Here is a 27,733-nt window from a genome sequence, read left to right as displayed (position 1 = left end):
CAAAGTGAACTTCACATTATACGGGTTATCATTGAGGTAGGTGTAATAATCCAAAAGGTCTGGGACAGGTCCATTCCAAATGATGATGACATCGTCGATGTACCTGCCCCAGAACAAAACATGCTCGGTCCATTTGGTTGAGTGTCTACCCCAGGCATGCACCCGCTCATACCAGCCCATGAAGAGGCCGGCATAAGCGGGTGCAAACCTGGACCCCATGGCCGTACCCTGTATCTGTTGATACCATCTGTTGTCATGGAGAAAAAAGTTTTTTGACAGAATTATGTTTGTCATCTCCATGAGCATGTCATTATGGGCCAGATGGTCAGCCGTTCGTTGACCCAAGTAGAACTCCAATGCCCTAACACCAAATTCCTTCTTTATACAGGTATAGAGACTGGTCACATCTAGTGTGACGAAGGTCATAGAGTCCTGCCATTCCAATCCCTCAAATTTGGAGAGAATGTCTTTACTGTCTTTAATGTAAGCAGGAAGTCTCTGTACCAAGGGTTGCAGAAAGCCATCCACATACTGCGACAGCCTCTCTGTGGGGGAATTGATTCCAGAAATTATTGGTCGCCCTGGTGGAAAGGGACCACCCTTATGCACTTTCGGTAGGACATAGATGCATGGAAATGTAGGCTCCATGACTGACAAATACCTATGTTCCTTTTCATCCAAGAGCCCAATCTCCCGCCATTCAAAAAGTCTGTTATTAATATAGTCGCATAGTTGTTTAATGGGGTTAGTAGTTAGTCTCGTGTAACACGTGGTGTCCGATAGTTGTCTCTCTATCTCCCTCATATAATCTGTTTTTTCCATGACGACCACATTACCCCCTTTGTCGGCCTCTCGGATGACTAGTGTGGAATTTGCTTTCAATTCCTTGAGGGCTTGATTCTCGGCCAGAGATAGATTGAACGTAGTCTTGATATTTTTGGTATGTGCAGTTTTCATGTTGTATAAGTCATGACATACCCTATCGTGGAAGGTGTCAATATTTGGGTGAGTCCCTGTTGGGATGAATTTGGATTTTTCTTTAAGATTGCTGTTTACATTTAGATCTTCCTTTAGATCCAATTCAATACGTAGATCCTCCGTGTCTATTTCTGTTTCGAATTCTAACGAAAGCATAGCTTTGAGGGCATTGAATTCTGAGACCGTCTGTTCAACATGAGGTTGTTCAGAATTACTTTCCACACGTGGAGGCAGAGTGTTTGCAAAATGATCCTTTAATTTTAGATTACGTACAAATTTGTATACATCAACGAAGATATCAACATCATTCCCCGTTTGAGTCGGACAAAACCCAAGCCCCTTACCAAGAACAGAAATTTCATTATCAGAAAGGTCTTTTTTGGAGAGATTAACAATTTTCAGTAAGTCAGTCCTGTTTGTCCCGGATTCCCCTACTTTCTGATCCCTCCCCTCTTTGATCTGGTTGCCCTCTCCGGGATTTCCTTTGGAGGTTTGTTTGAGGCGCTGTTCCTGCCATCTCCTGCCCCCCCTTCTTGTCTTATGTCTTTTCCCAATGCCCTTCCCCCTACCCTGACCTTCTCCATTTCTAATAAAAAAGACGAAGTCTGGGGATTTTCTGCTGGTTTGGGGATTGGCGTTTCTGGGGTTATGGAGCTAACAGAGGATGAGACTGATGACACACTGCCCGTGAGTGATGATGATCCCAGGGTGTCCTCACGTTGTCTCTTTCCTTCCCCTGTCACTTTGATATTATCATATTTCCGGGCAAATGTATACACCCTACCATCCCTATAGTCTCTATCATCCCTACGAATTTTCCTCACTTTCTTATCTTTCAGGTGAATGAGATGATCGTCTAAGATTTTATTTAGGATTTCATAATTTTTTCCAATCGTCTCCTTGGGATCCATGGAGGCTATCTCGGTCTCAAGTTCCGCAATCTCTAGTTGTAGTTTCTTCCCTTTACCCTCCGCGTTTTTGATTAAGATTTTCATCATCACGAATGAAGCATCGTGAAGATTTTTCTCCCAGTCCCTAAGGTCATCCTCTTCTAAATTCTCAAAAGTCGGGAAAATTAGGATTCTTAAACCCCTTGGGATTTTGTCATTTTCCATATATTTGGCTAAGGTGGTGCCATCCCACCACCTTGCCATTTCTGCCTTTTTCAGTCTTTCAAGTTTTTGAAATTTGCTTTTTAAGCCCTCAGGGCTCGGGGTTGTAGTTGTAGTACCCTCGGCCCCCGGATTGTTACCGAATAGATCCTGTGCCAACTCATGTCTTCTGTCCTTAAATTGAGCCATATTAGGATTAGAAAACTAATTGAACGCAACAGAAAGTCCCACTGAACAATATATGAGCTAAAACCGTGCAAACAGGGGCGACAAAGTATATAGAACCAGACACGAAGCTAGCGGTGGCCCTCTAGAAAAGCACCGGTCTTGGAAATTACCCCATATCAGTTATGGTGATATAATGGAATCACCGCAAGTGTGCAAATTTGGTCGACACCCGCCAGCACAATGTCGTTCCAAAAAAACTGGAAAATATATGTACAAATACCAACACCAAATGCACCACTCAAACACTGTAAATTGAATCATATACCAATTCTTGAGTAGTTTGTGTCTTTTACAAAAACTCCACTTTTATTTTGCAACAATTTATACACTTAAAAGGTCAAAGTTTTCACAGAACAGCCGGAACAGCCGACGCGTTTCGTCCATCAAAGGACTTCTTCAGGGCTGTAACAGATATATACAAAGACGTGTTGAAAACTTTGTTTAAACTAACAGAAAACACATAAGTTGACATTACAAAACCTTCTTTCCAGATAACACCTAAGTGTTACCATGCACATATGATACGATTATCTTAAAAAGGCTACTTGAGCCCTCACAAAACAAAACATGACATACTGAGATTGAACCATTACATGGAAAATTTCATGAGTTTACAAAATGCAACAACAATTAATATTAAAGAGAAATGCATAAAATCAGTATACATATAATTATCAGCGTAAAGTTTATGATCAAGAGACATTTTTTATGTGTAAGAGCACTTCTCCTACAATGTCTCAACCCTAATGTGGTTAAAATATCAGACAATACAAGAGAGAAGATGACCAATGGGAAGGGCATGAAAGAAAAGAAATGGTAACAGCAGTAAGTATGAGAACAGTAAAAAAAGGTAAGAAGAAAAAATGAAAAGAAAAAGAATAAAAGAATATTAAGAGTTATGGAGAAGTCACGCAGGAGAAAACAACCAAATGTAGAAACATCCAAATGTTGGACAAGTATGACGAAAATATGTAATGTCTATACACACCGAGATAGATAAATCAGGGTGACGAAAAAGGTGTCTCAATCGTTGGTTCTTGATAATATGTTTGTATCACTGGTGACGATATCCCCGGTGATGAGTTGTAACGTAATGAATCTGAGGAGACAAGTACAATGTATGTACGACCATAGTTAGATAAGATGCCTGATGGAGACATGTATAGGTGGTATATGGTCATGTGACCCCGGTAAATAATACTTACTTTAAATCTAAAACATCAAAAACACTGTGTTAAATCCAGAAAATCTATGGAAAGGCACATATCCAGGTTTGGACCAGCAAATGATGGTCGACCAAGTTCAAGTGATATTCAATCAGTTAGGCTTATGTAGACAAAGAAAGATACCTACAACGAAAGATGGGAAAAATATATACATCCCCACGTGACCATAAAGACAAAGAAATGATAATGAACATTGAAGAAACTATTATCAATTTCGAAAGTATACATATGCTCTGAGCAATGGGAGGGAGAAAGGAAGGGGTAGCAGAGCAATAAAAGGACATTCCTAATACTGAAAACGCCACCTTTATACCGTCCATAGGATGTTAAATGCAACAAATAGCGGTCCCAGTATCGCGGCCGCCATCTTGGAATAGTAAACTATACTTATGTTAGTATATCCATGATCAAAAGGTCCTATTGTTAAGCTACACCTCTCACGTCTTGTCTCGTGGACATATAAACAAAAACGATGGAGGCACAAGCGGGAATAGCCTACACACACCACCCACACGTTAATTTGTCCATATATACCGTCTAGTAAACGCACTATCACCGGCTGGGGTTATGTCAAACATCGTGACATGATGCAGATTAGGAAGACGTTCTTAGTCTGTATCTAACCAAATACACAACAAAGTTCGTGTGTCCATTCGAAAAAACGTTTGCTCGACTATGGCTGGTAAGCCATCAGCCGGACGTAACTCTTAATGAAAAAATAAAGACGTAAGTCCTAAGCCATCATGTGATTGACTAATTCGTAAAAAAAAAAAAAAAAAAAAAAAAAATAGAGTATCTCCTGAAAAATTTTGAACGCTTACCAGATTCCGTATCTTCCAGAGGCGGGTCCAGCATCCCCCCAACCAGTCAAATGGCCGTAAGCTCTCCCACGAGGGGGTTCCACATATATAGGCCGTGTAATTAGGCAAAATTGAACGCACCTGGTTAATCAAAAATTCCCATTCAAAGGTTGCCGGGCAACGGAGATAACAGAAAAGTCACCAATGTCATAGGCGCCATCTTGGAGATAACGGGACATAATGAAAGGGGATCTGTATACTCCGTAGATGTTTGAAAATGTTCTAACAACACAGATACATATTCTAACAGGAAGGTTCTTATTAAAAACCATAATTCAAACACAGCGAACGTACCCCCAGTGTGACAACTAGACAATAAAGGGAAGTCTCTATTAAGACAAACAACGACGCGCGGTATTATAGACAATATTAGCTCAATAGTAAAATCCATGGGTGTAAGCTTATGGGGGGAGATTGGAAAGAAAAAAGAAGAAAGTGAGTAATCATTCGTGTTAAAAATAAACGGAAAGGTCTGTCGACCTAACTACAAAGATTCCCAAATTTGTTGACGCCATCTTTGAATGACCTGTGGGTCCCTTCGGATTATTGAATAGCCCGTGTAGAGACGTCCCTTCTTGTCCCCTAGATATGGCCGTGTCCAAAATGGAACAGATCGTATCACCTAATACGAGAGGCGGAGGTGCATCCCCGAAATTACCGAGAAATCACGTAACGACAAGTGTATAATAATGCACGATGCTTGCTATCAAGAGTATGTATACAACGGAGGGGTCAAAGAAACAATAAACCGCATGACCCAACCCCGTGTAGCTAAAAAAATAAGGTCAGCATAAGAGAAGTATAAAACTTGATATCTCTTCAGATCCACCCAAGACGATAAGGGCAGCACCTCATATATTAAGAGGGGAGTTCATAAAAGTGCTGAGTTAAATGTGTCATAGACAATGTATGACGATATGGGTTGCCTGGTAACAAAACATATCTATGTGTACATCGGAGGGGTCTGAATCAGATTAATCAGAGTGACCCATCCCCGTGTGAGCGACGAAACAAAGAAAGATAACCCTCACAAGAGGAAAGGTGAAGTGGGTTCTTGTAGGGACAGATAATAAAGCGTCAACAAAAGGGGTGTAGAGGGGGTTGTATTAAAGGACGAGAAAAACCCCATATGGGGGTCCAAATAGTAAGTGCCAATTAGGCGTGCAGATGAATATCAGGTTGCAAAAAATTGCATGGGGGTTCGATAATAATATCGATTGAAAATGAGGGAATATGACATGTAGATGGAAGTGCTCTTAGATATTGTGGAACCACTCCAAAACAACACACCAACCCACTGCAGCAGATAGTTTAAACTTATCATTCTTACATGAAATCCAAAGGGGGGGGTTGTACCCAGACTGTTGATGACCAAATATGTACTTCCAAATCCTCTTATGATATTTGGGTGGAGGTGTCTCCAGAATGAACAGAAAAGGTTTAAGGGCACTCAGAGAAAATAGTGCATCTCTGATTCGCTATTATGGCCCATTTCGACACATCGGAGTTTACAGATCCAGTCAGCCTCATTTCTTCTCAGGGCAAGTTCCCTGTTTCCTCCTCGAGGTGATACTGGTATGTGGTCTATGCCAAAGAACCATAGTTCTCCGGACTTGTGTTGTTTTTCTTGGAAGTGTACTGTAAGGGGGTATTTGGGGTCACCGTTGTTTATTGCCCTTTGGTGTTCCTGGATTCGAATCCTAAGTTCCCTTTTAGTGCTGCCCACATATATTATGTTACAAGGGCACCCTAAAATGTATGTGACAAACGTGGTTCTACACGTTATGATGTGTCTGATCTCATATTTCTTTTCACTGTTGAACTGGAACGTGCGCATTTTGTTTTTTCCAATTTTACAGACACAGCATTTGGTACAAGTGTAGAAACCCCCTTGGCCTTCTCTCATCCAGTTAGAATTGTTTGGTGATCTAATCAGGCTCGGGCAAAGCATATTTCTCAAACTGCGACCACGTCTATAGGTGATTTTAGGGTTTCGTGTGATCGAGTCCCTGAGGCCTGGAACATCCTCCAGGAGTCTCCAGTGTTTTCGGAGAATATTGTAAACCCTGCTGCTGTCTCTGTTAAATCCCGTTATTAGGGCCACGGGTAAGTGTTCCCCCCTCTTTTTGCGTGGAGTTCTTACTTCTAGTGTGCTTTCACGGTTAATGTTCAGAGCTCTCCTCTCTGTTTTATTCATGAGGGTCACTGGATAACCCCTAGCCAGGAATCTTTCCTTAGTCTCTGAGATATGGTGAATGAATGAGTCTTGTGTGCTACAGATCCTTCTCATTCTTACCATCTCCCCGAAAGGTATGTTGTTTACCACTCGTCGGGGGTGGGCGCTTTTATAGTGTAAAACACTATTACAGGCGGTGTTTTTTCGGTGGACTGTACTGTGGATCACATTATTCTGCACAAAGAATTCGATGTCCAAAAAATCTATTCTCTCCTTGTTCCAGTTCAAAGTGAACTTCACATTATACGGGTTATCATTGAGGTAGGTGTAATAATCCAAAAGGTCTGGGACAGGTCCATTCCAAATGATGATGACATCGTCGATGTACCTGCCCCAGAACAAAACATGCTCGGTCCATTTGGTTGAGTGTCTACCCCAGGCATGCACCCGCTCATACCAGCCCATGAAGAGGCCGGCATAAGCGGGTGCAAACCTGGACCCCATGGCCGTACCCTGTATCTGTTGATACCATCTGTTGTCATGGAGAAAAAAGTTTTTTGACAGAATTATGTTTGTCATCTCCATGAGCATGTCATTATGGGCCAGATGGTCAGCCGTTCGTTGACCCAAGTAGAACTCCAATGCCCTAACACCAAATTCCTTCTTTATACAGGTATAGAGACTGGTCACATCTAGTGTGACGAAGGTCATAGAGTCCTGCCATTCCAATCCCTCAAATTTGGAGAGAATGTCTTTACTGTCTTTAATGTAAGCAGGAAGTCTCTGTACCAAGGGTTGCAGAAAGCCATCCACATACTGCGACAGCCTCTCTGTGGGGGAATTGATTCCAGAAATTATTGGTCGCCCTGGTGGAAAGGGACCACCCTTATGCACTTTCGGTAGGACATAGATGCATGGAAATGTAGGCTCCATGACTGACAAATACCTATGTTCCTTTTCATCCAAGAGCCCAATCTCCCGCCATTCAAAAAGTCTGTTATTAATATAGTCGCATAGTTGTTTAATGGGGTTAGTAGTTAGTCTCGTGTAACACGTGGTGTCCGATAGTTGTCTCTCTATCTCCCTCATATAATCTGTTTTTTCCATGACGACCACATTACCCCCTTTGTCGGCCTCTCGGATGACTAGTGTGGAATTTGCTTTCAATTCCTTGAGGGCTTGATTCTCGGCCAGAGATAGATTGAACGTAGTCTTGATATTTTTGGTATGTGCAGTTTTCATGTTGTATAAGTCATGACATACCCTATCGTGGAAGGTGTCAATATTTGGGTGAGTCCCTGTTGGGATGAATTTGGATTTTTCTTTAAGATTGCTGTTTACATTTAGATCTTCCTTTAGATCCAATTCAATACGTAGATCCTCCGTGTCTATTTCTGTTTCGAATTCTAACGAAAGCATAGCTTTGAGGGCATTGAATTCTGAGACCGTCTGTTCAACATGAGGTTGTTCAGAATTACTTTCCACACGTGGAGGCAGAGTGTTTGCAAAATGATCCTTTAATTTTAGATTACGTACAAATTTGTATACATCAACGAAGATATCAACATCATTCCCCGTTTGAGTCGGACAAAACCCAAGCCCCTTACCAAGAACAGAAATTTCATTATCAGAAAGGTCTTTTTTGGAGAGATTAACAATTTTCAGTAAGTCAGTCCTGTTTGTCCCGGATTCCCCTACTTTCTGATCCCTCCCCTCTTTGATCTGGTTGCCCTCTCCGGGATTTCCTTTGGAGGTTTGTTTGAGGCGCTGTTCCTGCCATCTCCTGCCCCCCCTTCTTGTCTTATGTCTTTTCCCAATGCCCTTCCCCCTACCCTGACCTTCTCCATTTCTAATAAAAAAGACGAAGTCTGGGGATTTTCTGCTGGTTTGGGGATTGGCGTTTCTGGGGTTATGGAGCTAACAGAGGATGAGACTGATGACACACTGCCCGTGAGTGATGATGATCCCAGGGTGTCCTCACGTTGTCTCTTTCCTTCCCCTGTCACTTTGATATTATCATATTTCCGGGCAAATGTATACACCCTACCATCCCTATAGTCTCTATCATCCCTACGAATTTTCCTCACTTTCTTATCTTTCAGGTGAATGAGATGATCGTCTAAGATTTTATTTAGGATTTCATAATTTTTTCCAATCGTCTCCTTGGGATCCATGGAGGCTATCTCGGTCTCAAGTTCCGCAATCTCTAGTTGTAGTTTCTTCCCTTTACCCTCCGCGTTTTTGATTAAGATTTTCATCATCACGAATGAAGCATCGTGAAGATTTTTCTCCCAGTCCCTAAGGTCATCCTCTTCTAAATTCTCAAAAGTCGGGAAAATTAGGATTCTTAAACCCCTTGGGATTTTGTCATTTTCCATATATTTGGCTAAGGTGGTGCCATCCCACCACCTTGCCATTTCTGCCTTTTTCAGTCTTTCAAGTTTTTGAAATTTGCTTTTTAAGCCCTCAGGGCTCGGGGTTGTAGTTGTAGTACCCTCGGCCCCCGGATTGTTACCGAATAGATCCTGTGCCAACTCATGTCTTCTGTCCTTAAATTGAGCCATATTAGGATTAGAAAACTAATTGAACGCAACAGAAAGTCCCACTGAACAATATATGAGCTAAAACCGTGCAAACAGGGGCGACAAAGTATATAGAACCAGACACGAAGCTAGCGGTGGCCCTCTAGAAAAGCACCGGTCTTGGAAATTATCCCATATCAGTTATGGTGATATAATGGAATCACCGCAAGTGTGCAAATTTGGTCGACACCCGCCAGCACAATGTCGTTCCAAAAAAACTGGAAAATATATGTACAAATACCAACACCAAATGCACCACTCAAACACTGTAAATTGAATCATATACCAATTCTTGAGTAGTTTGTGTCTTTTACAAAAACTCCACTTTTATTTTGCAACAATTTATACACTTAAAAGGTCAAAGTTTTCACAGAACAGCCGGAACAGCCGACGCGTTTCGTCCATCAAAGGACTTCTTCAGGGCTGTAACAGATATATACAAAGACGTGTTGAAAACTTTGTTTAAACTAACAGAAAACACATAAGTTGACATTACAAAACCTTCTTTCCAGATAACACCTAAGTGTTACCATGCACATATGATACGATTATCTTAAAAAGGCTACTTGAGCCCTCACAAAACAAAACATGACATACTGAGATTGAACCATTACATGGAAAATTTCATGAGTTTACAAAATGCAACAACAATTAATATTAAAGAGAAATGCATAAAATCAGTATACATATAATTATCAGCGTAAAGTTTATGATCAAGAGACATTTTTTATGTGTAAGAGCACTTCTCCTACAATGTCTCAACCCTAATGTGGTTAAAATATCAGACAATACAAGAGAGAAGATGACCAATGGGAAGGGCATGAAAGAAAAGAAATGGTAACAGCAGTAAGTATGAGAACAGTAAAAAAAGGTAAGAAGAAAAAATGAAAAGAAAAAGAATAAAAGAATATTAAGAGTTATGGAGAAGTCACGCAGGAGAAAACAACCAAATGTAGAAACATCCAAATGTTGGACAAGTATGACGAAAATATGTAATGTCTATACACACCGAGATAGATAAATCAGGGTGACGAAAAAGGTGTCTCAATCGTTGGTTCTTGATAATATGTTTGTATCACTGGTGACGATATCCCCGGTGATGAGTTGTAACGTAATGAATCTGAGGAGACAAGTACAATGTATGTACGACCATAGTTAGATAAGATGCCTGATGGAGACATGTATAGGTGGTATATGGTCATGTGACCCCGGTAAATAATACTTACTTTAAATCTAAAACATCAAAAACACTGTGTTAAATCCAGAAAATCTATGGAAAGGCACATATCCAGGTTTGGACCAGCAAATGATGGTCGATCAAGTTCAAGTGATATTCAATCAGTTAGGCTTATGTAGACAAAGAAAGATACCTACAACGAAAGATGGGAAAAATATATACATCCCCACGTGACCATAAAGACAAAGAAATGATAATGAACATTGAAGAAACTATTATCAATTTCGAAAGTATACATATGCTCTGAGCAATGGGAGGGAGAAAGGAAGGGGTAGCAGAGCAATAAAAGGACATTCCTAATACTGAAAACGCCACCTTTATACCGTCCATAGGATGTTAAATGCAACAAATAGCGGTCCCAGTATCGCGGCCGCCATCTTGGAATAGTAAACTATACTTATGTTAGTATATCCATGATCAAAAGGTCCTATTGTTAAGCTACACCTCTCACGTCTTGTCTCGTGGACATATAAACAAAAACGATGGAGGCACAAGCGGGAATAGCCTACACACACCACCCACACGTTAATTTGTCCATATATACCGTCTAGTAAACGCACTATCACCGGCTGGGGTTATGTCAAACATCGTGACATGATGCAGATTAGGAAGACGTTCTTAGTCTGTATCTAACCAAATACACAACAAAGTTCGTGTGTCCATTCGAAAAAACGTTTGCTCGACTATGGCTGGTAAGCCATCAGCCGGAACGACATTGTGCTGGCGGGTGTCGACCAAATTTGCACACTTGCGGTGATTCCATTATATCACCATAACTGATATGGGGTAATTTCCAAGACCGGTGCTTTTCTAGAGGGCCACCGCTAGCTTCGTGTCTGGTTCTATATACTTTGTCGCCCCTGTTTGCACGGTTTTAGCTCACATATTGTTCAGTGGGACTTTCTGTTGCGTTCAATTAGTTTTCTAATCCTAATATGGCTCAATTTAAGGACAGAAGACATGAGTTGGCACAGGATCTATTCGGTAACAATCCGGGGGCCGAGGGTACTACAACTACAACCCCGAGCCCTGAGGGCTTAAAAAGCAAATTTCAAAAACTTGAAAGACTGAAAAAGGCAGAAATGGCAAGGTGGTGGGATGGCACCACCTTAGCCAAATATATGGAAAATGACAAAATCCCAAGGGGTTTAAGAATCCTAATTTTCCCGACTTTTGAGAATTTAGAAGAGGATGACCTTAGGGACTGGGAGAAAAATCTTCACGATGCTTCATTCGTGATGATGAAAATCTTAATCAAAAACGCGGAGGGTAAAGGGAAGAAACTACAACTAGAGATTGCGGAACTTGAGACCGAGATAGCCTCCATGGATCCCAAGGAGACGATTGGAAAAAATTATGAAATCCTAAATAAAATCTTAGACGATCATCTCATTCACCTGAAAGATAAGAAAGTGAGGAAAATTCGTAGGGATGATAGAGACTATAGGGATGGTAGGGTGTATACATTTGCCCGGAAATATGATAATACCAAAGTGACAGGGGAAGGAAAGAGACAACGTGAGGACACCCTGGGATCATCATCACTCACGGGCAGTGTGTCATCAGTCTCATCCTCTGTTAGCTCCATAACCCCAGAAACGCCAATCCCCAAACCAGCAGAAAATCCCCAGACTTCGTCTTTTTTATTAGAAATGGAGAAGGTCAGGGTAGGGGGAAGGGCATTGGGAAAAGACATAAGACAAGAAGGGGGGGCAGGAGATGGCAGGAACAGCGCCTCAAACAAACCTCCAAAGGAAATCCCGGAGAGGGCAACCAGATCAAAGAGGGGAGGGATCAGAAAGTAGGGGAATCCGGGACAAACAGGACTGACTTACTGAAAATTGTTAATCTCTCCAAAAAAGACCTTTCTTATAATGAAATTTCTGTTCTTGGTAAGGGGCTTGGGTTTTGTCCGACTCAAACGGGGAATGATGTTGATATCTTCGTTGATGTATACAAATTTGTACGTAATCTAAAATTAAAGGATCATTTTGCAAACACTCTGCCTCCACGTGTGGAAAGTAATTCTGAACAACCTCATGTTGAACAGACGGTCTCAGAATTCAATGCCCTCAAAGCTATGCTTTCGTTAGAATTCGAAACAGAAATAGACACGGAGGATCTACGTATTGAATTGGATCTAAAGGAAGATCTAAATGTAAACAGCAATCTTAAAGAAAAATCCAAATTCATCCCAACAGGGACTCACCCAAATATTGACACCTTCCACGATAGGGTATGTCATGACTTATACAACATGAAAACTGCACATACCAAAAATATCAAGACTACGTTCAATCTATCTCTGGCCGAGAATCAAGCCCTCAAGGAATTGAAAGCAAATTCCACACTAGTCATCCGAGAGGCCGACAAAGGGGGTAATGTGGTCGTCATGGAAAAAACAGATTATATGAGGGAGATAGAGAGACAACTATCGGACACCACGTGTTACACGAGACTAACTACTAACCCCATTAAACAACTATGCGACTATATTAATAACAGACTTTTTGAATGGCGGGAGATTGGGCTCTTGGATGAAAAGGAACATAGGTATTTGTCAGTCATGGAGCCTACATTTCCATGCATCTATGTCCTACCGAAAGTGCATAAGGGTGGTCCCTTTCCACCAGGGCGACCAATAATTTCTGGAATCAATTCCCCCACAGAGAGGCTGTCGCAGTATGTGGATGGCTTTCTGCAACCCTTGGTACAGAGACTTCCTGCTTACATTAAAGACAGTAAAGACATTCTCTCCAAATTTGAGGGATTGGAATGGCAGGACTCTATGACCTTCGTCACACTAGATGTGACCAGTCTCTATACCTGTATAAAGAAGGAATTTGGTGTTAGGGCATTGGAGTTCTACTTGGGTCAACGAACGGCTGACCATCTGGCCCATAATGACATGCTCATGGAGATGACAAACATAATTCTGTCAAAAAACTTTTTTCTCCATGACAACAGATGGTATCAACAGATACAGGGTACGGCCATGGGGTCCAGGTTTGCACCCGCTTATGCCGGCCTCTTCATGGGCTGGTATGAGCGGGTGCATGCCTGGGGTAGACACTCAACCAAATGGACCGAGCATGTTTTGTTCTGGGGCAGGTACATCGACGATGTCATCATCATTTGGAATGGACCTGTCCCAGACCTTTTGGATTATTACACCTACCTCAATGATAACCCGTATAATGTGAAGTTCACTTTGAACTGGAACAAGGAGAGAATAGATTTTTTGGACATCGAATTCTTTGTGCAGAATAATGTGATCCACAGTACAGTCCACCGAAAAAACACCGCCTGTAATAGTGTTTTACACTATAAAAGCGCCCACCCCCGACGAGTGGTAAACAACATATCTTTCGGGGAGATGGTAAGAATGAGAAGGATCTGTAGCACACAAGACTCATTCATTCACCATATCTCAGAGACTAAGGAAAGATTCCTGGCTAGGGGTTATCCAGTGACCCTCATGAATAAAACAGAGAGGAGAGCTCTGAACATTAACCGTGAAAGCACACTAGAAGTAAGAACTCCACGCAAAAAGAGGGGGGAACACTTACCCGTGGCCCTAATAACGGGATTTAACAGAGACAGCAGCAGGGTTTACAATATTCTCCGAAAACACTGGAGACTCCTGGAGGATGTTCCAGGCCTCAGGGACTCGATCACACGAAACCCTAAAATCACCTATAGACGTGGTCGCAGTTTGAGAAATATGCTTTGCCCGAGCCTGATTAGATCACCAAACAATTCTAACTGGATGAGAGAAGGCCAAGGGGGTTTCTACACTTGTACCAAATGCTGTGTCTGTAAAATTGGAAAAAACAAAATGCGCACGTTCCAGTTCAACAGTGAAAAGAAATATGAGATCAGACACATCATAACGTGTAGAACCACGTTTGTCACATACATTTTAGGGTGCCCTTGTAACATAATATATGTGGGCAGCACTAAAAGGGAACTTAGGATTCGAATCCAGGAACACCAAAGGGCAATAAACAACGGTGACCCCAAATACCCCCTTACAGTACACTTCCAAGAAAAACAACACAAGTCCGGAGAACTATGGTTCTTTGGCATAGACCACATACCAGTATCACCTCGAGGAGGAAACAGGGAACTTGCCCTGAGAAGAAATGAGGCTGGCTGGATCTGTAAACTCCGATGTGTCGAAATGGGCCATAATAGCGAATCAGAGATGCACTATTTTCTCCGAGTGCCCTTAAACCTTTTCTGTTCATTCTGGAGACACCTCCACCCAAATATCATAAGAGGATTTGGAAGTACATATTTGGTCATCAACAGTCTGGGTACAACCCCCCCCTTTGGATTTCATGTAAGAATGATAAGTTTAAACTATCTGCTGCAGTGGGTTGGTGTGTTGTTTTGGAGTGGTTCCACAATATCTAAGAGCACTTCCATCTACATGTCATATTCCCTCATTTTCAATCGATATTATTATCGAACCCCCATGCAATTTTTTGCAACCTGATATTCATCTGCACGCCTAATTGGCACTTACTATTTGGACCCCCATATGGGGTTTTTCTCGTCCTTTAATACAACCCCCTCTACACCCCTTTTGTTGACGCTTTATTATCTGTCCCTACAAGAACCCACTTCACCTTTCCTCTTGTGAGGGTTATCTTTCTTTGTTTCGTCGCTCACACGGGGATGGGTCACTCTGATTAATCTGATTCAGACCCCTCCGATGTACACATAGATATGTTTTGTTACCAGGCAACCCATATCGTCATACATTGTCTATGACACATTTAACTCAGCACTTTTATGAACCCCCCTCTTAATATATGAGGTGCTGCCCTTATCGTCTTGGGTGGATCTGAAGAGATATCAAGTTTTATACTTCTCTTATGCTGACCTTATTTTTTTAGCTACACGGGGTTGGGTCATGCGGTTTATTGTTTCTTTGACCCCTCCGTTGTATACATACTCTTGATAGCAAGCATCGTGCATTATTATACACTTGTCGTTACGTGATTTCTCGGTAATTTCGGGGATGCACCTCCGCCTCTCGTATTAGGTGATACGATCTGTTCCATTTTGGACACGGCCATATCTAGGGGACAAGAAGGGACGTCTCTACACGGGCTATTCAATAATCCGAAGGGACCCACAGGTCATTCAAAGATGGCGTCAACAAATTTGGGAATCTTTGTAGTTAGGTCGACAGACCTTTCCGTTTATTTTTAACACGAATGATTACTCACTTTCTTCTTTTTTCTTTCCAATCTCCCCCCATAAGCTTACACCCATGGATTTTACTATTGAGCTAATATTGTCTATAATACCGCGCGTCGTTGTTTGTCTTAATAGAGACTTCCCTTTATTGTCTAGTTGTCACACTGGGGGTACGTTCGCTGTGTTTGAATTATGGTTTTTAATAAGAACCTTCCTGTTAGAATATGTATCTGTGTTGTTAGAACATTTTCAAACATCTACGGAGTATACAGATCCCCTTTCATTATGTCCCGTTATCTCCAAGATGGCGCCTATGACATTGGTGACTTTTCTGTTATCTCCGTTGCCCGGCAACCTTTGAATGGGAATTTTTGATTAACCAGGTGCGTTCAATTTTGCCTAATTACACGGCCTATATATGTGGAACCCCCTCGTGGGAGAGCTTACGGCCATTTGACTGGTTGGGTGGATGCTGGACCCGCCTCTGGAAGATACGGAATCTGGTAAGCGTTCAAAATTTTTCAGGAGATACTCTATTTTTTTTTTTTTTTTTTTTTTACGAATTAGTCAATCACATGATGGCTTAGGACTTACGTCTTTATTTTTTCATTAAGAGTTACGTCCGGCTGATGGCTTACCAGCCATAGTCGAGCAAACGTTTTTTCGAATGGACACACGAACTTTGTTGTGTATTTGGTTAGATACAGACTAAGAACGTCTTCCTAATCTGCATCATGTCACGATGTTTGACATAACCCCAGCCGGTGATAGTGCGTTTACTAGACGGTATATATGGACAAATTAACGTGTGGGTGGTGTGTGTAGGCTATTCCCGCTTGTGCCTCCATCGTTTTTGTTTATATGTCCACGAGACAAGACGTGAGAGGTGTAGCTTAACAATAGGACCTTTTGATCATGGATATACTAACATAAGTATAGTTTACTATTCCAAGATGGCGGCCGCGATACTGGGACCGCTATTTGTTGCATTTAACATCCTATGGACGGTATAAAGGTGGCGTTTTCAGTATTAGGAATGTCCTTTTATTGCTCTGCTACCCCTTCCTTTCTCCCTCCCATTGCTCAGAGCATATGTATACTTTCGAAATTGATAATAGTTTCTTCAATGTTCATTATCATTTCTTTGTCTTTATGGTCACGTGGGGATGTATATATTTTTCCCATCTTTCGTTGTAGGTATCTTTCTTTGTCTACATAAGCCTAACTGATTGAATATCACTTGAACTTGATCGACCATCATTTGCTGGTCCAAACCTGGATATGTGCCTTTCCATAGATTTTCTGGATTTAACACAGTGTTTTTGATGTTTTAGATTTAAAGTAAGTATTATTTACCGGGGTCACATGACCATATACCACCTATACATGTCTCCATCAGGCATCTTATCTAACTATGGTCGTACATACATTGTACTTGTCTCCTCAGATTCATTACGTTACAACTCATCACCGGGGATATCGTCACCAGTGATACAAACATATTATCAAGAACCAACGATTGAGACACCTTTTTCGTCACCCTGATTTATCTATCTCGGTGTGTATAGACATTACATATTTTCGTCATACTTGTCCAACATTTGGATGTTTCTACATTTGGTTGTTTTCTCCTGCGTGACTTCTCCATAACTCTTAATATTCTTTTATTCTTTTTCTTTTCATTTTTTCTTCTTACCTTTTTTTACTGTTCTCATACTTACTGCTGTTACCATTTCTTTTCTTTCATGCCCTTCCCATTGGTCATCTTCTCTCTTGTATTGTCTGATATTTTAACCACATTAGGGTTGAGACATTGTAGGAGAAGTGCTCTTACACATAAAAAATGTCTCTTGATCATAAACTTTACGCTGATAATTATATGTATACTGATTTTATGCATTTCTCTTTAATATTAATTGTTGTTGCATTTTGTAAACTCATGAAATTTTCCATGTAATGGTTCAATCTCAGTATGTCATGTTTTGTTTTGTGAGGGCTCAAGTAGCCTTTTTAAGATAATCGTATCATATGTGCATGGTAACACTTAGGTGTTATCTGGAAAGAAGGTTTTGTAATGTCAACTTATGTGTTTTCTGTTAGTTTAAACAAAGTTTTCAACACGTCTTTGTATATATCTGTTACAGCCCTGAAGAAGTCCTTTGATGGACGAAACGCGTCGGCTGTTCCGGCTGTTCTGTGAAAACTTTGACCTTTTAAGTGTATAAATTGTTGCAAAATAAAAGTGGAGTTTTTGTAAAAGACACAAACTACTCAAGAATTGGTATATGATTCAATTTACAGTGTTTGATTGCTGTGAAATGTGCAGCTTAGCCACAGTGGATTAGTGCATCTCTCAACAAGAGTGAAGCATGCGGTTGAAGTAGTGACAACAACCACTGACTCAGTGTCAAGCTTGAGTTCACTGTGTGAATCCGGGAGGGCGGTGAAAATTAAGATCTGATAGACACCCTGCTGCAGATTTCTTAGCTTGTGAATTCTCCCCAAGCGTCAGGCTGGCTCCGGGGGGCGGCCTCACATGACTCTGTAATGATGCTGACTCCGAATGTGACGTCAGTGGAGCCATATAAGTCCCCTCTGGCATGCTGACATCAGTTTCAGTTTTTGCCGCGCTACACGTGGATCTGGTATAGCGTATCTATAGGTATTTTTTGGCCTGCTGTGACAAATTGTTTCTTCTGAAACAGTTGCCCTTTTTCTATGCCCTCTGGGTTTAAATCCTGTGGGACCTGTGCTCAACAGATTTTGGGTACGGATCCACATTCTATTCTGCTTGGGCAAGCATTGTGATGCCAAACAGTGTGTCGCCTGCCAGCGTTTGCAGCCAAAGGTGTTGCGGTGCGAGAACGACGTATGAAGCTCTTGATGATGTGGTTGTAATGGACTTCCAGTGACTTGAGGCGTTGGTCGTCTTCCCGGTCTGCAGTTGGCCAGTCCAGAGGTCGTTTCCGTGAGCATTGCATTCTTCTCGTGGTTGACAGCAGCAGTCCCAGTCCCTGGCTACGTCTCACAGTAAGCAGTGTCGCAAGAGATTGAAGTTGTGGCTTTCTATGGCTCCTTCGACTTGTAATGTGGACACTGGAGACTCGTCATGCCCAGCACTGAGGCCTCCACTCAGACGTCACTCCAGCGCTTCCCCTCTTTTTCTGGATCCAGGGGCGACTTGGAACCAGATGCAAGAGCATTACAATGCTCTTCATCTAGTCTTTGGACCCTCGGGCCCCAGGGAGGTCACATGCGCGGCAACTGCAGTATTGACAGTGTGTTCGCCCTCGGTGTTAGTCTGAGTCTTGGACACAGTGGCACTAGTGCACAGCCATTTGGGGCCTCCACCTGTTGCACCAGCTGACTCCTACTCGACGTTGATGTTTTCTCCGGTGATTGTTTTTACAGCGCCAAAGGTGCACAACACTGTTGAGAGTCTTGCGGAGTCGGCTTCCCCTCGCCCCCTTGGGACTACATCACTGTTGGTGCCGACCAATGCCCCTCCACCTCCCCTTCGATGTCATTTACATAGCCTGTTTTGGAATTGATGGTTTCTGTGGGTGCTTTACAAGAACAGTTGGTGGAAGGGCTGGAAGGGGTAGTCTCCTTAGACCAACCAGTGCTTTTGGACCCTCCTATGTTGGACAGCTGGATTGCTCAGTTGGATGAAGCGAGCTGATTAGATACATCCCCTGCTTCCACTCTTTTATCTCCTCCTGGCCTTGCCTCAGAGCCAGTTCTTCCTTGATGGAACTGTTGAGAGTGGCTGAGGTCATATATTTGACTCTGCCTACAGTGGAGAAGTCTACAGTCCCGCTGATTGAGGTTCTTCATCCTGGCCAGTTGGGTATTGAAACAGTGCTTCCCTTATGTGAGGCCCTTTCTTATAGTTTACCGGGGGCATGGGCTAAACCTGAGTCAGGTATGCCTGTGTACCGTACTATTGGCCACAAGTGCTGCCCAGCAGCCGATGACCCCGCTTGCCTTATCTGTCAGCCAACTCACTACAGTTTTGTGGCCCAGGCCGCTATAGCTTACCATGATGTGGGCAATCTTCCCCATTCCCTACTCGACAAACATTCCTGAAAGCAAAACTCTTACAGAAAACGTGTCTTCTCTTCCACCAGTGCGGTGTTACGCTCCACTAACACGATGTGCTTTCTCCAATGTCTTCTGTGATTCCTTGGCGCAGCTTTTGCCTTTGTTTCCAGAAGCTAATAGAGACAAACTGAACCAGTTGATTATGGACGGCCGCCAGGCAGGTGTGGAATGGGCTCAACTGATTCCATTGGTCAAGCCATGGCATCTGCTGTAGCATTGCACCAGCGCACATGGCTTTGGACTTCTGGATTTTCAGAGGCTGTCCAGTCAGTCTTACTTGACATGCCCTTTGATGGGGTTCACCTGTTTGGTGCCCACACAGATGCTGCCTAACATAGGTTCCCGGAACAGCCGGGAAGGTTCAGACCATGATGCCCCTGCACTCTTTTCTCATTCTATGATCGGAAGGGTATGTCCCTGTTTAAGGTGCCTCCCTCTCTTTTTTATTCTCGTTCTTGTTCTTACAATGCTTTTATTATGGGCCTTTATGGTATCTGTCACAAGATAGGGTGTTCCTGCCTTGGCAGGACCCCTGTTGCTCCACCACCCCCATTTTTCATTTGCTGGTTTTCTGGTATTGTGACTAGTTGTCTTTCTTGAGACCCTGCGTGGGTTCTTCTCCTATCTGTAGGTGTTCATTATGTGAGGGAAATGGATGATACTAGTCTTAGAAGAAGAAAATGTGGCATTGAACAAGTACTAAGGAATTGGTTTGGGGTTTTGATACCTCTTATCGGAATGGCTTTGAATGATGTGAAAATAGGAGAGCTAATTCTCTCGGCGGATCATTTGGCCTCTAACACTGCAGGTGCATTATCCCGTATTAATGGAGGGTTAATGGCTGTGTTTGCTATGGTCATTCAAAATCATCTAACTTTGAGCACTCTTCTTGCAAAAGAGGGTGGAGCCTGTTGTGTGTTAAGGGTTCAACAATGCTGCTCATCCGTACTTGATAATAGCAAGATAATTAATAATAATATTACTAATATTTTGAGTGAGGCAAAGGCTCTTGAAGAGTATTGAGTGTGGGAAACAATCAGATTATGGTTCAGTGAGATTATCAAAGGGATTGCAAAGGTTGGTAAATGGTTTGATGATGCCATTAATAATAATTCTTCTTTGTATAATGAGTCTCATTCTTTTACTTAAATACAAATAATTTGTTTTAAAAAGGGTCTGATTTGTGGATGTGAGAAGAAGGTGTTGTTGATAAGGAAGAGAGATGAAATTGAACTGGAGAACATTAAAGCACATGGCCATGAAGATATCATGATTTTGAAAGACTTGAGACACAAGACGCTGAAGATGATGGATGCTGTAATATGAATTGGTTTAGAATAGTGTGACTAGTGATGATGTATTCATCAGATGGGGTTTTGTTAAAGCAAATTTCGAATTACAACAAATTTATTGCATTTTACAGTACCGTGTTTCCTTAAGTTGGTCAGACTAGGCCCTAACTCCATTTTGGATTTTAAAACATGACCATGTTTTCATTCTTACTGTCTTTGTACACTGCAACACTGGCACTGAAATATTACTGAATGTATTGTGATTCTGTTGTTTCCTTTTATAATAAGATGTTGTTGTTCTCGAGGCAACTTTCCTCTCAAAATGTTGCTGTTCTTCATTTTCTTCTTGCTTGAAGCTCAGTGATCCCATTCATTTTACAAGTATATCATTGGTTTATGTGTAGAAAGATTTGTACTGTCACAGCCAATGACATTAGGGCAAAAGGGGACTAATTATTACTCAATCTGATAGAGACTTCTAGCTGCAGATTCCTTACCTTTAAATTTCCCAGGCATCAGGCTGGATCTGAAAACTTTTGCTGAGCAATATCCCTTTGCGCGCGGCGTCTGGTGGCTCCATTCAGCTCCGCGTGACGTCGTCGGTTAAGACTTCGCGGTGCCCATATAGGCACCACCCAGGCGTGCTGACGTTAGTTCTTCTCTTTCCGTGCCAGTTAAGCGCTGATTCAGGACGAACTAACCCTCTGCTGCTTTTTGGCAGACTTTTCTCGACTTTTGTCGAATTAAAAAAAGTAATCCGGTTTGTGTGCGAGGGATCTCTTTGAGGAAGACCGGTTTAAAGCCATGCGGTGCCTGTAACCACATGATGTTGGTCACTGATCTCAAACTCATCTGACTCGTCGTGCTCGGACTCCCGGGCCATGGTTCCGAAGGCCTTTATTAAAGCATTGGTGTGCTTAATTCATGCTGAGCATGGTTGCCATGGAGACCCATCTAATGCTAAAGTGACTCACCCAGATTAACAAGCCGTTTCTTGTGTCTCCTGTACTAAAAACAGAGGGATAAAGGGGGTGGTATGGCGAATAAAATACACAATTAAAGTTGTGAAGATTAGTCAAAAAGTGCTGTGCCAACTCTTCTGGCTAGTTCCCTGGCCATGTGGATGATAGTGGCTTTCTTTTACCATGTCATGACGGACATTATTTCCAGTCTCAAACGTTTCACTCATAAATCATTGCTAAAGTTATATTTACTTCAATTGAAACAAAGCCAGACTACAAAATCCAGAATTCATTTCATGAACAGATCATATCACTTTGTTTTTGGCCCTGGGCTGACACAGTGAGTTGGTCACAAATGGTCTGAAGTGTTACATGCTGCTATGGTGTAAGGATTTGTTTGTGTAAACCATCTGTATACCTTATGGCAGACCCTTGAGGCTTTTTGAACTTTGTTGACTGCTTGAAAGCTTAGTCTGTGGCTTGGCATGTACTTCTGAATGAAAATGTCATTAATATTGAATTGGGTTTGATGTGAGACCTGACCTATGTAATTTGATTTGTGGAAAAAAAGGTGTATTAAAAAAATATGAAAATGATGACCTGTTGGAAGAGGATGTAATAACTGAAACTGGAAATTCATTATTTGTTCTTAAATTCATTTTGAGCTAAGTTTTGGTTGGCACCATTTTCAGATCTTCCTCATGGAGATTTTAACACATTATTGAAATAAGACATTGTCTGTATACAGTTGATTTTTTTAAATTGTGCTCACAGAAAAAATATGTTTTTGGCTCTATTTTGTTCATTATCTTATGGTTTAAAAAGAGCAAATTATTTCATGGATATTACTTATTGGAGACAATGTACAAAGATTTCAAACTGAACTTGAAAATTGTAAATTACAAAAAATAAAATAAAAATACTTAACACTGTTTTCCAGTAGATGCATTTGCATTGTAATGTTTGAATTGTTGCCATCTTTTGGACTAAAGATTATCTTGCAGTCACTTATATCCAGTTATTTAATAGAAATACTTGTATTCTTTTTTGTCCTAGGATAGTGACAATGGAGTTTTATGGAAAGAATGACCTAACATTAGGAGTGTTTTTAGAAAGATATTGTTTCAGGTATGTCAAGTGTTTTTAACTATTTCTTCTCAACCATTGTAACTCTTTCCACTCCCACCCTCTTTACATATTTCTGTTTTTCATAAGCAAAATATGGAAACATTCCAGCCAAGAGCCACATATTTTGAGTTGTAATACATTGGTATGATAATAGTAGTACATGACTGTTTACATAGAGCTTTTCCAAGTCTGCAACAAAGGTCTGTGGTTCCAGATATTAGTTTTACCTAACTGAAGGGTACTGATGCTACACACTTGAGAAGTAGAAACTTGTCACCAACACAATTGCATTCTGAGCCCTGTAGGATGCGCAGTTCCCAGTAGATGGAATAAACTCAGCCTATGCTCTCCATACGGACAGGTAGGGAGTAAGAGACCTTGTGTTTTATCCTGTTGAAAGGATATTTCTATCCTTAACCTCTGTTCATAGCACGTGTGACATCTTACAGTTGAGGAAGCAACTCAAGGTACTGGTACGTACAAATAATAAGATGAGAGTTCGAAATAATGGTTCCCAGCTGTGCATTTTGTCAGTAGCTCTTTTGAACCTACACTGTATCCAAGCGAATGGTAAGGGTGGGAGTAAACTTGAGTGCACATTGTTTGAATTAGCCATACCCTTTCTGCCATTTTTTTTATTTTTTATTGTGGGCTTGCATACCAATTACTAAAATTACTTCTACACTTATTGAGAAAGTTGACTCTCAGTCCCCACGTCCTCCCCAAATGCTGATTTCTGAAAATGGCAGAACATAACCATAAAGTTCTGAAGCTTTATAAGGAGACGTGTGCAGTTGTATTTGTGCATTATTTTGCAGTTCCCATTCTCCCTATCCTAATGGAGTTGGTTTCTGTCATTCTGGTGCCCCAAGTGATCATTTTGGTGTTTGTCTTTTTACAGTTTGTCAGCCTCTAAATAAGGTTTGAGTACGATGGATGCTCTCTTGAGATAATTGATCACCAGCGTTTCAGATTGCAGTGAATAGCCAAGTGTAACAATTTTGAAATGATCAACAGTTAGGTGTCTTCTGATATAGACTTCTAGCTGCAGATTCTTCATCTTTTAGATAGTCGTCTGACAGGAATTGGATACCTTTCTATAGTAACTATACACCAGTAGGTAGTGCTGTGCGGCTCCGTACTGACTCCATTCCGCTCAGGAAGTGACGCGAGGCCTATATATTCTGCACTGCTGCGCACTGACCTCAGTTCCTTTATTTCTACATTTTCAGACGCGAATCCAGAGCTTCTCTCATCTCCGAGACCACTTTGTATATTTTCTTCACAAATTCCTACAGGGTGCAAGTGATGTCAGCCCCTAAGGCAACAGGTTTTGAACCCAGTAAGGACTGTCACAAGCAGATGCCTCTGACATCCCCACTAGGTTTGCCTGTGGTGTCTAGGGTCAGGCCATGAATCCAAGACCTGCGGACTCTGCATCAATGAACCCAAAGGCCATCAGGGAACAAAAGATAAAACTCTGTCGCCAAGCACATGAAGACGCAGCACCGGGAACGCTCCAAGTCTAAGGCTCGATCCCGGTCTTGGTCTTGAGGTTGATCTTCGGCACGCTCCAATTTCTTTTGTTAGCCCAAAAAACATATGAAGTCGAAGCAGAGCTCGGCTCATTCACGCCATTCCCACTCACCTGTCGAAGCCTGTGTGCAACACCAGCAGTCCTGTTCCCGCTCCCGAAGTTGACCTACTCAGGAGTCTATTTAACTGCTGGTTCCGGCATAGCCAGAGTTTCCAGGGTCTTCAGCTAGGTTGCGCCGATCAAAGAGTTTAGTGTAGCTATGCTTCGAATCTTAGATTCTCTACAGACTCCTTCTGATGTGGGTTTGTTCTCATGAAGCTGAGATACCTTCCATCTGGATTGCCACCTGCAGGTTCGCTCTCCGTGCCAGCTGCACCTTCTAAGCCACTTCTGTTCAGACCTCAAAAAAATCAAACAAATGTTACTAGACCTGCAGGTCAAGTAACTTGAATAATCTGCTTGAGCTAGCTGTAATGTTTTTGACACATAAATTGGTTTGTGTGATCCTAGGCAAATATTTTATTTTACAAAGCTGACTTTTTCTTCAGTCTGACATATGAGTTTAACTTCAAATATTTGAGCTAAGCATTTCTGCTGTACAAAAAACAGCCTCTTGTTTTTTTAAACGTTTGCTCCATATATGATAAGAATCTAGTTTGTATATAGGGTACACATGATCCCTGACCTTCCTCTTAGTTTACTAATAGCATTGCCATCAGGGATGGGGCAGAAGTGTTTCTCAGTTGATGTGTAAAAACTACAAATATATTATTAAAGCACGATGTGGTAGCGCACTGTCCTTTACAGGCAAATGGACAACAACCTTTCCACTAACATGCAGCTTTACTGATAAAACTGTTTAGTGTATAAGCAATAATCAGTGAAAGTTGGGTTTCGGAAAACATATTTATCATTTACAAATCAACAATTAAAGTGTTCTGATTTGTTTTCATCCTCTTAGAATATTTTTTCCATCACACTGGAGTTCAAAAATGGGCTTTCATAACTACTGAAATATATTTTGAAATGTTTGTACAGTTGACTTATTAGCTATTTACATTTGTGTTAGGAAAAACCTGACACCCTACAGCCCTTCATTTCACTCTTTGTACAACAGGTCAGAAAGTTCACGTTTGCAAAATTCTGGAACTCTGCAGTCAGAGGAAGAAATGTAATTGCAAGAAGACTAAACTGACTTCTGACCTCAATCTCCGAACACAGAGCAAATGCGACAAGATAGAAACAAGATTTAAGGCGTCTTGATTGCCCCTTCACTTTGAGTGTTCTTTGTCAACTCACCTGAACGGGCAAATAGGTCATAAATATAGATCACCCTAATAAGATCTGACTCACAGATTGGGCAACTAGATTACTCAAGGCCTGCTGTTGGCTTCAGTCCCAATAGAGCCCACAATCACACCAGGCCTGGGTACGCCAATGACAATCTCCACTTGAACGTGTGGCCCCGATTGTTTTGTCCGGTGCCAACGTGAGGCCAGTCCTAGTCCCACCGACGTTACATCTGAATAAGACAGAGGTTTCTGCACTCACTTTAACACAAGGCAGGAAACAATCTTTACACTCCCTTTTTGGGATGGACTCTGAACAATGATTATGACCAGGGTAATGTGTTTGCCTTGCCTTATGCTGATGACAGTTGGTATGAGGACTTTCCGAAGGCTAGTGGGCTAGATACTTTCCTTGAGACAGACCTTTTCATACTTCCTGGCCACGGAAGAATCTGCCTCCTACGCTATGTTTATGCGAAGGGCAGCTGAAATCCTTGACCTTCACCTCCCCAACAAGGAGGCGAAAATGAACATATTGATTAAAGTCTTGCAGCTTGGCCAGACTGTTTCTGAGCCTCTCCTGCCTCAATGAAGCATTGACAGATACCCTCCTAAGGCTTGGGCTAAGCCTTGTTCCAGCCTTCCAGTTCACAGGAAAGTCTCGAGTGCCACCATCCTGCTCCAAGTATACTGCCTTTTTTGTCACTGTGCCCATCCTCGGAGAGTCTCGTTGTGCAAGCTTTCACTAGCCAGACCAACCCCAACAATTTCCCTAGCCATTCCCTCTGACACGGAATCAGAGTAGAGGCTTTCGTGAAACTCTTACGCCCATTGGCTAGCAGGACTCCAGTTTGTAGTGGTTGAGGAGCATTTACAGTTTGATGTGATCCCCCTTGGTGTCACCACCGCCCATCTATGAAGTTCACAAAAATGGTGGTGGCGGTGCACCTACAGAGGTCGAGGGTACCAATTTTTGCTTACCTCAACAACTGTCTGTTGAAGGAGGGTTTGTCCCAGGAAGTCGTCCAACAACTCCATACTGTGGCGAACCTCCTGTCATCGTTGGGGTTCATTATCAATGTGCCAAAGTCACACCTGGCTCCTTCTCAGACGCTCCTCTTCATTGGACTCGTTCTGGACACAGTTCGGTTTCGTACCTCTTCCTCACGAAGGAGAGTCCAGGACATTCCAGCTATGATGCTGATCTTTCAACCTCGGTCCTGGATTTCAGTGTGGTCGAACCTTAGGCTGCTTGCTCTGATGGCGTCCTGCATCCTGCTGCTTGAGCATGCCAGGTGGCATATGGGGCCTCTGCAGTGGGAACTGAAGTCCCAGTGGGCTCAACATTAAGGGTACCTCTCCAACCATGCCGAGATTTCGGAGGAGACTGCAAAAGATCTGTAAAGGTGGCTACTGGACTGTGATTGGTTCAGCAGGAAATCTCTCTCTCTCTTCCCCATCCAAAGCTGATAGTGGTGACCGATGTGTTAGCTGTAGGCTGGGGCAACCACATAGGAGAGGTGGAGATCAGAGGCCTCTTGTCTCCGGAAGAGTCCTGTCTCCATATCAACCGTCTGGAGCTGAAGGCCATCTGCTTTGTGCTTAAAACTTTCCTGCCATTATCAAGGTGAGCCTGGTACAGTTGCTCACCGACAACATCACCGCTATATATCACTGCAACAAACAGGGCGAGTGGGGTCATGCTCCCTGTGCCAGGAGGCCTTGCACCTCTGGAAATGGCTGGCCAGCTAGGGAATCTTCCTGATGGTGAACCACATGCTGAACACATTGAATGCCAGTGTGGACGAACA

General features: G+C 42.2%; 1 protein-coding gene across 3 annotated transcripts in view; it reads left to right on the top strand.

The window, feature by feature from the left end:
- Positions 1 to 27,733, top strand: part of PIKFYVE (phosphoinositide kinase, FYVE-type zinc finger containing) — a 2,037,960-nt gene that overhangs the window by 989,005 nt on the left and 1,021,222 nt on the right. For all 3 annotated transcript variants that reach the window (XM_085648834.1, XM_085648836.1, XM_085648835.1), the window contains one exon: positions 23,025 to 23,096. In XM_085648834.1, the coding sequence (XP_085504960.1) occupies positions 23,025 to 23,096 (72 nt within the window). The remainder of the gene's footprint in view (positions 1 to 23,024; positions 23,097 to 27,733) is intronic.

The sequence above is a fragment of the Triturus cristatus genome, chromosome 3_2 (genome assembly GCF_964204655.1).
Source record: "Triturus cristatus chromosome 3_2, aTriCri1.1, whole genome shotgun sequence".
Lineage (NCBI taxonomy): Eukaryota > Metazoa > Chordata > Amphibia > Caudata > Salamandridae > Triturus > Triturus cristatus.
This window is presented reverse-complemented; position numbering and strand designations above follow the sequence as displayed.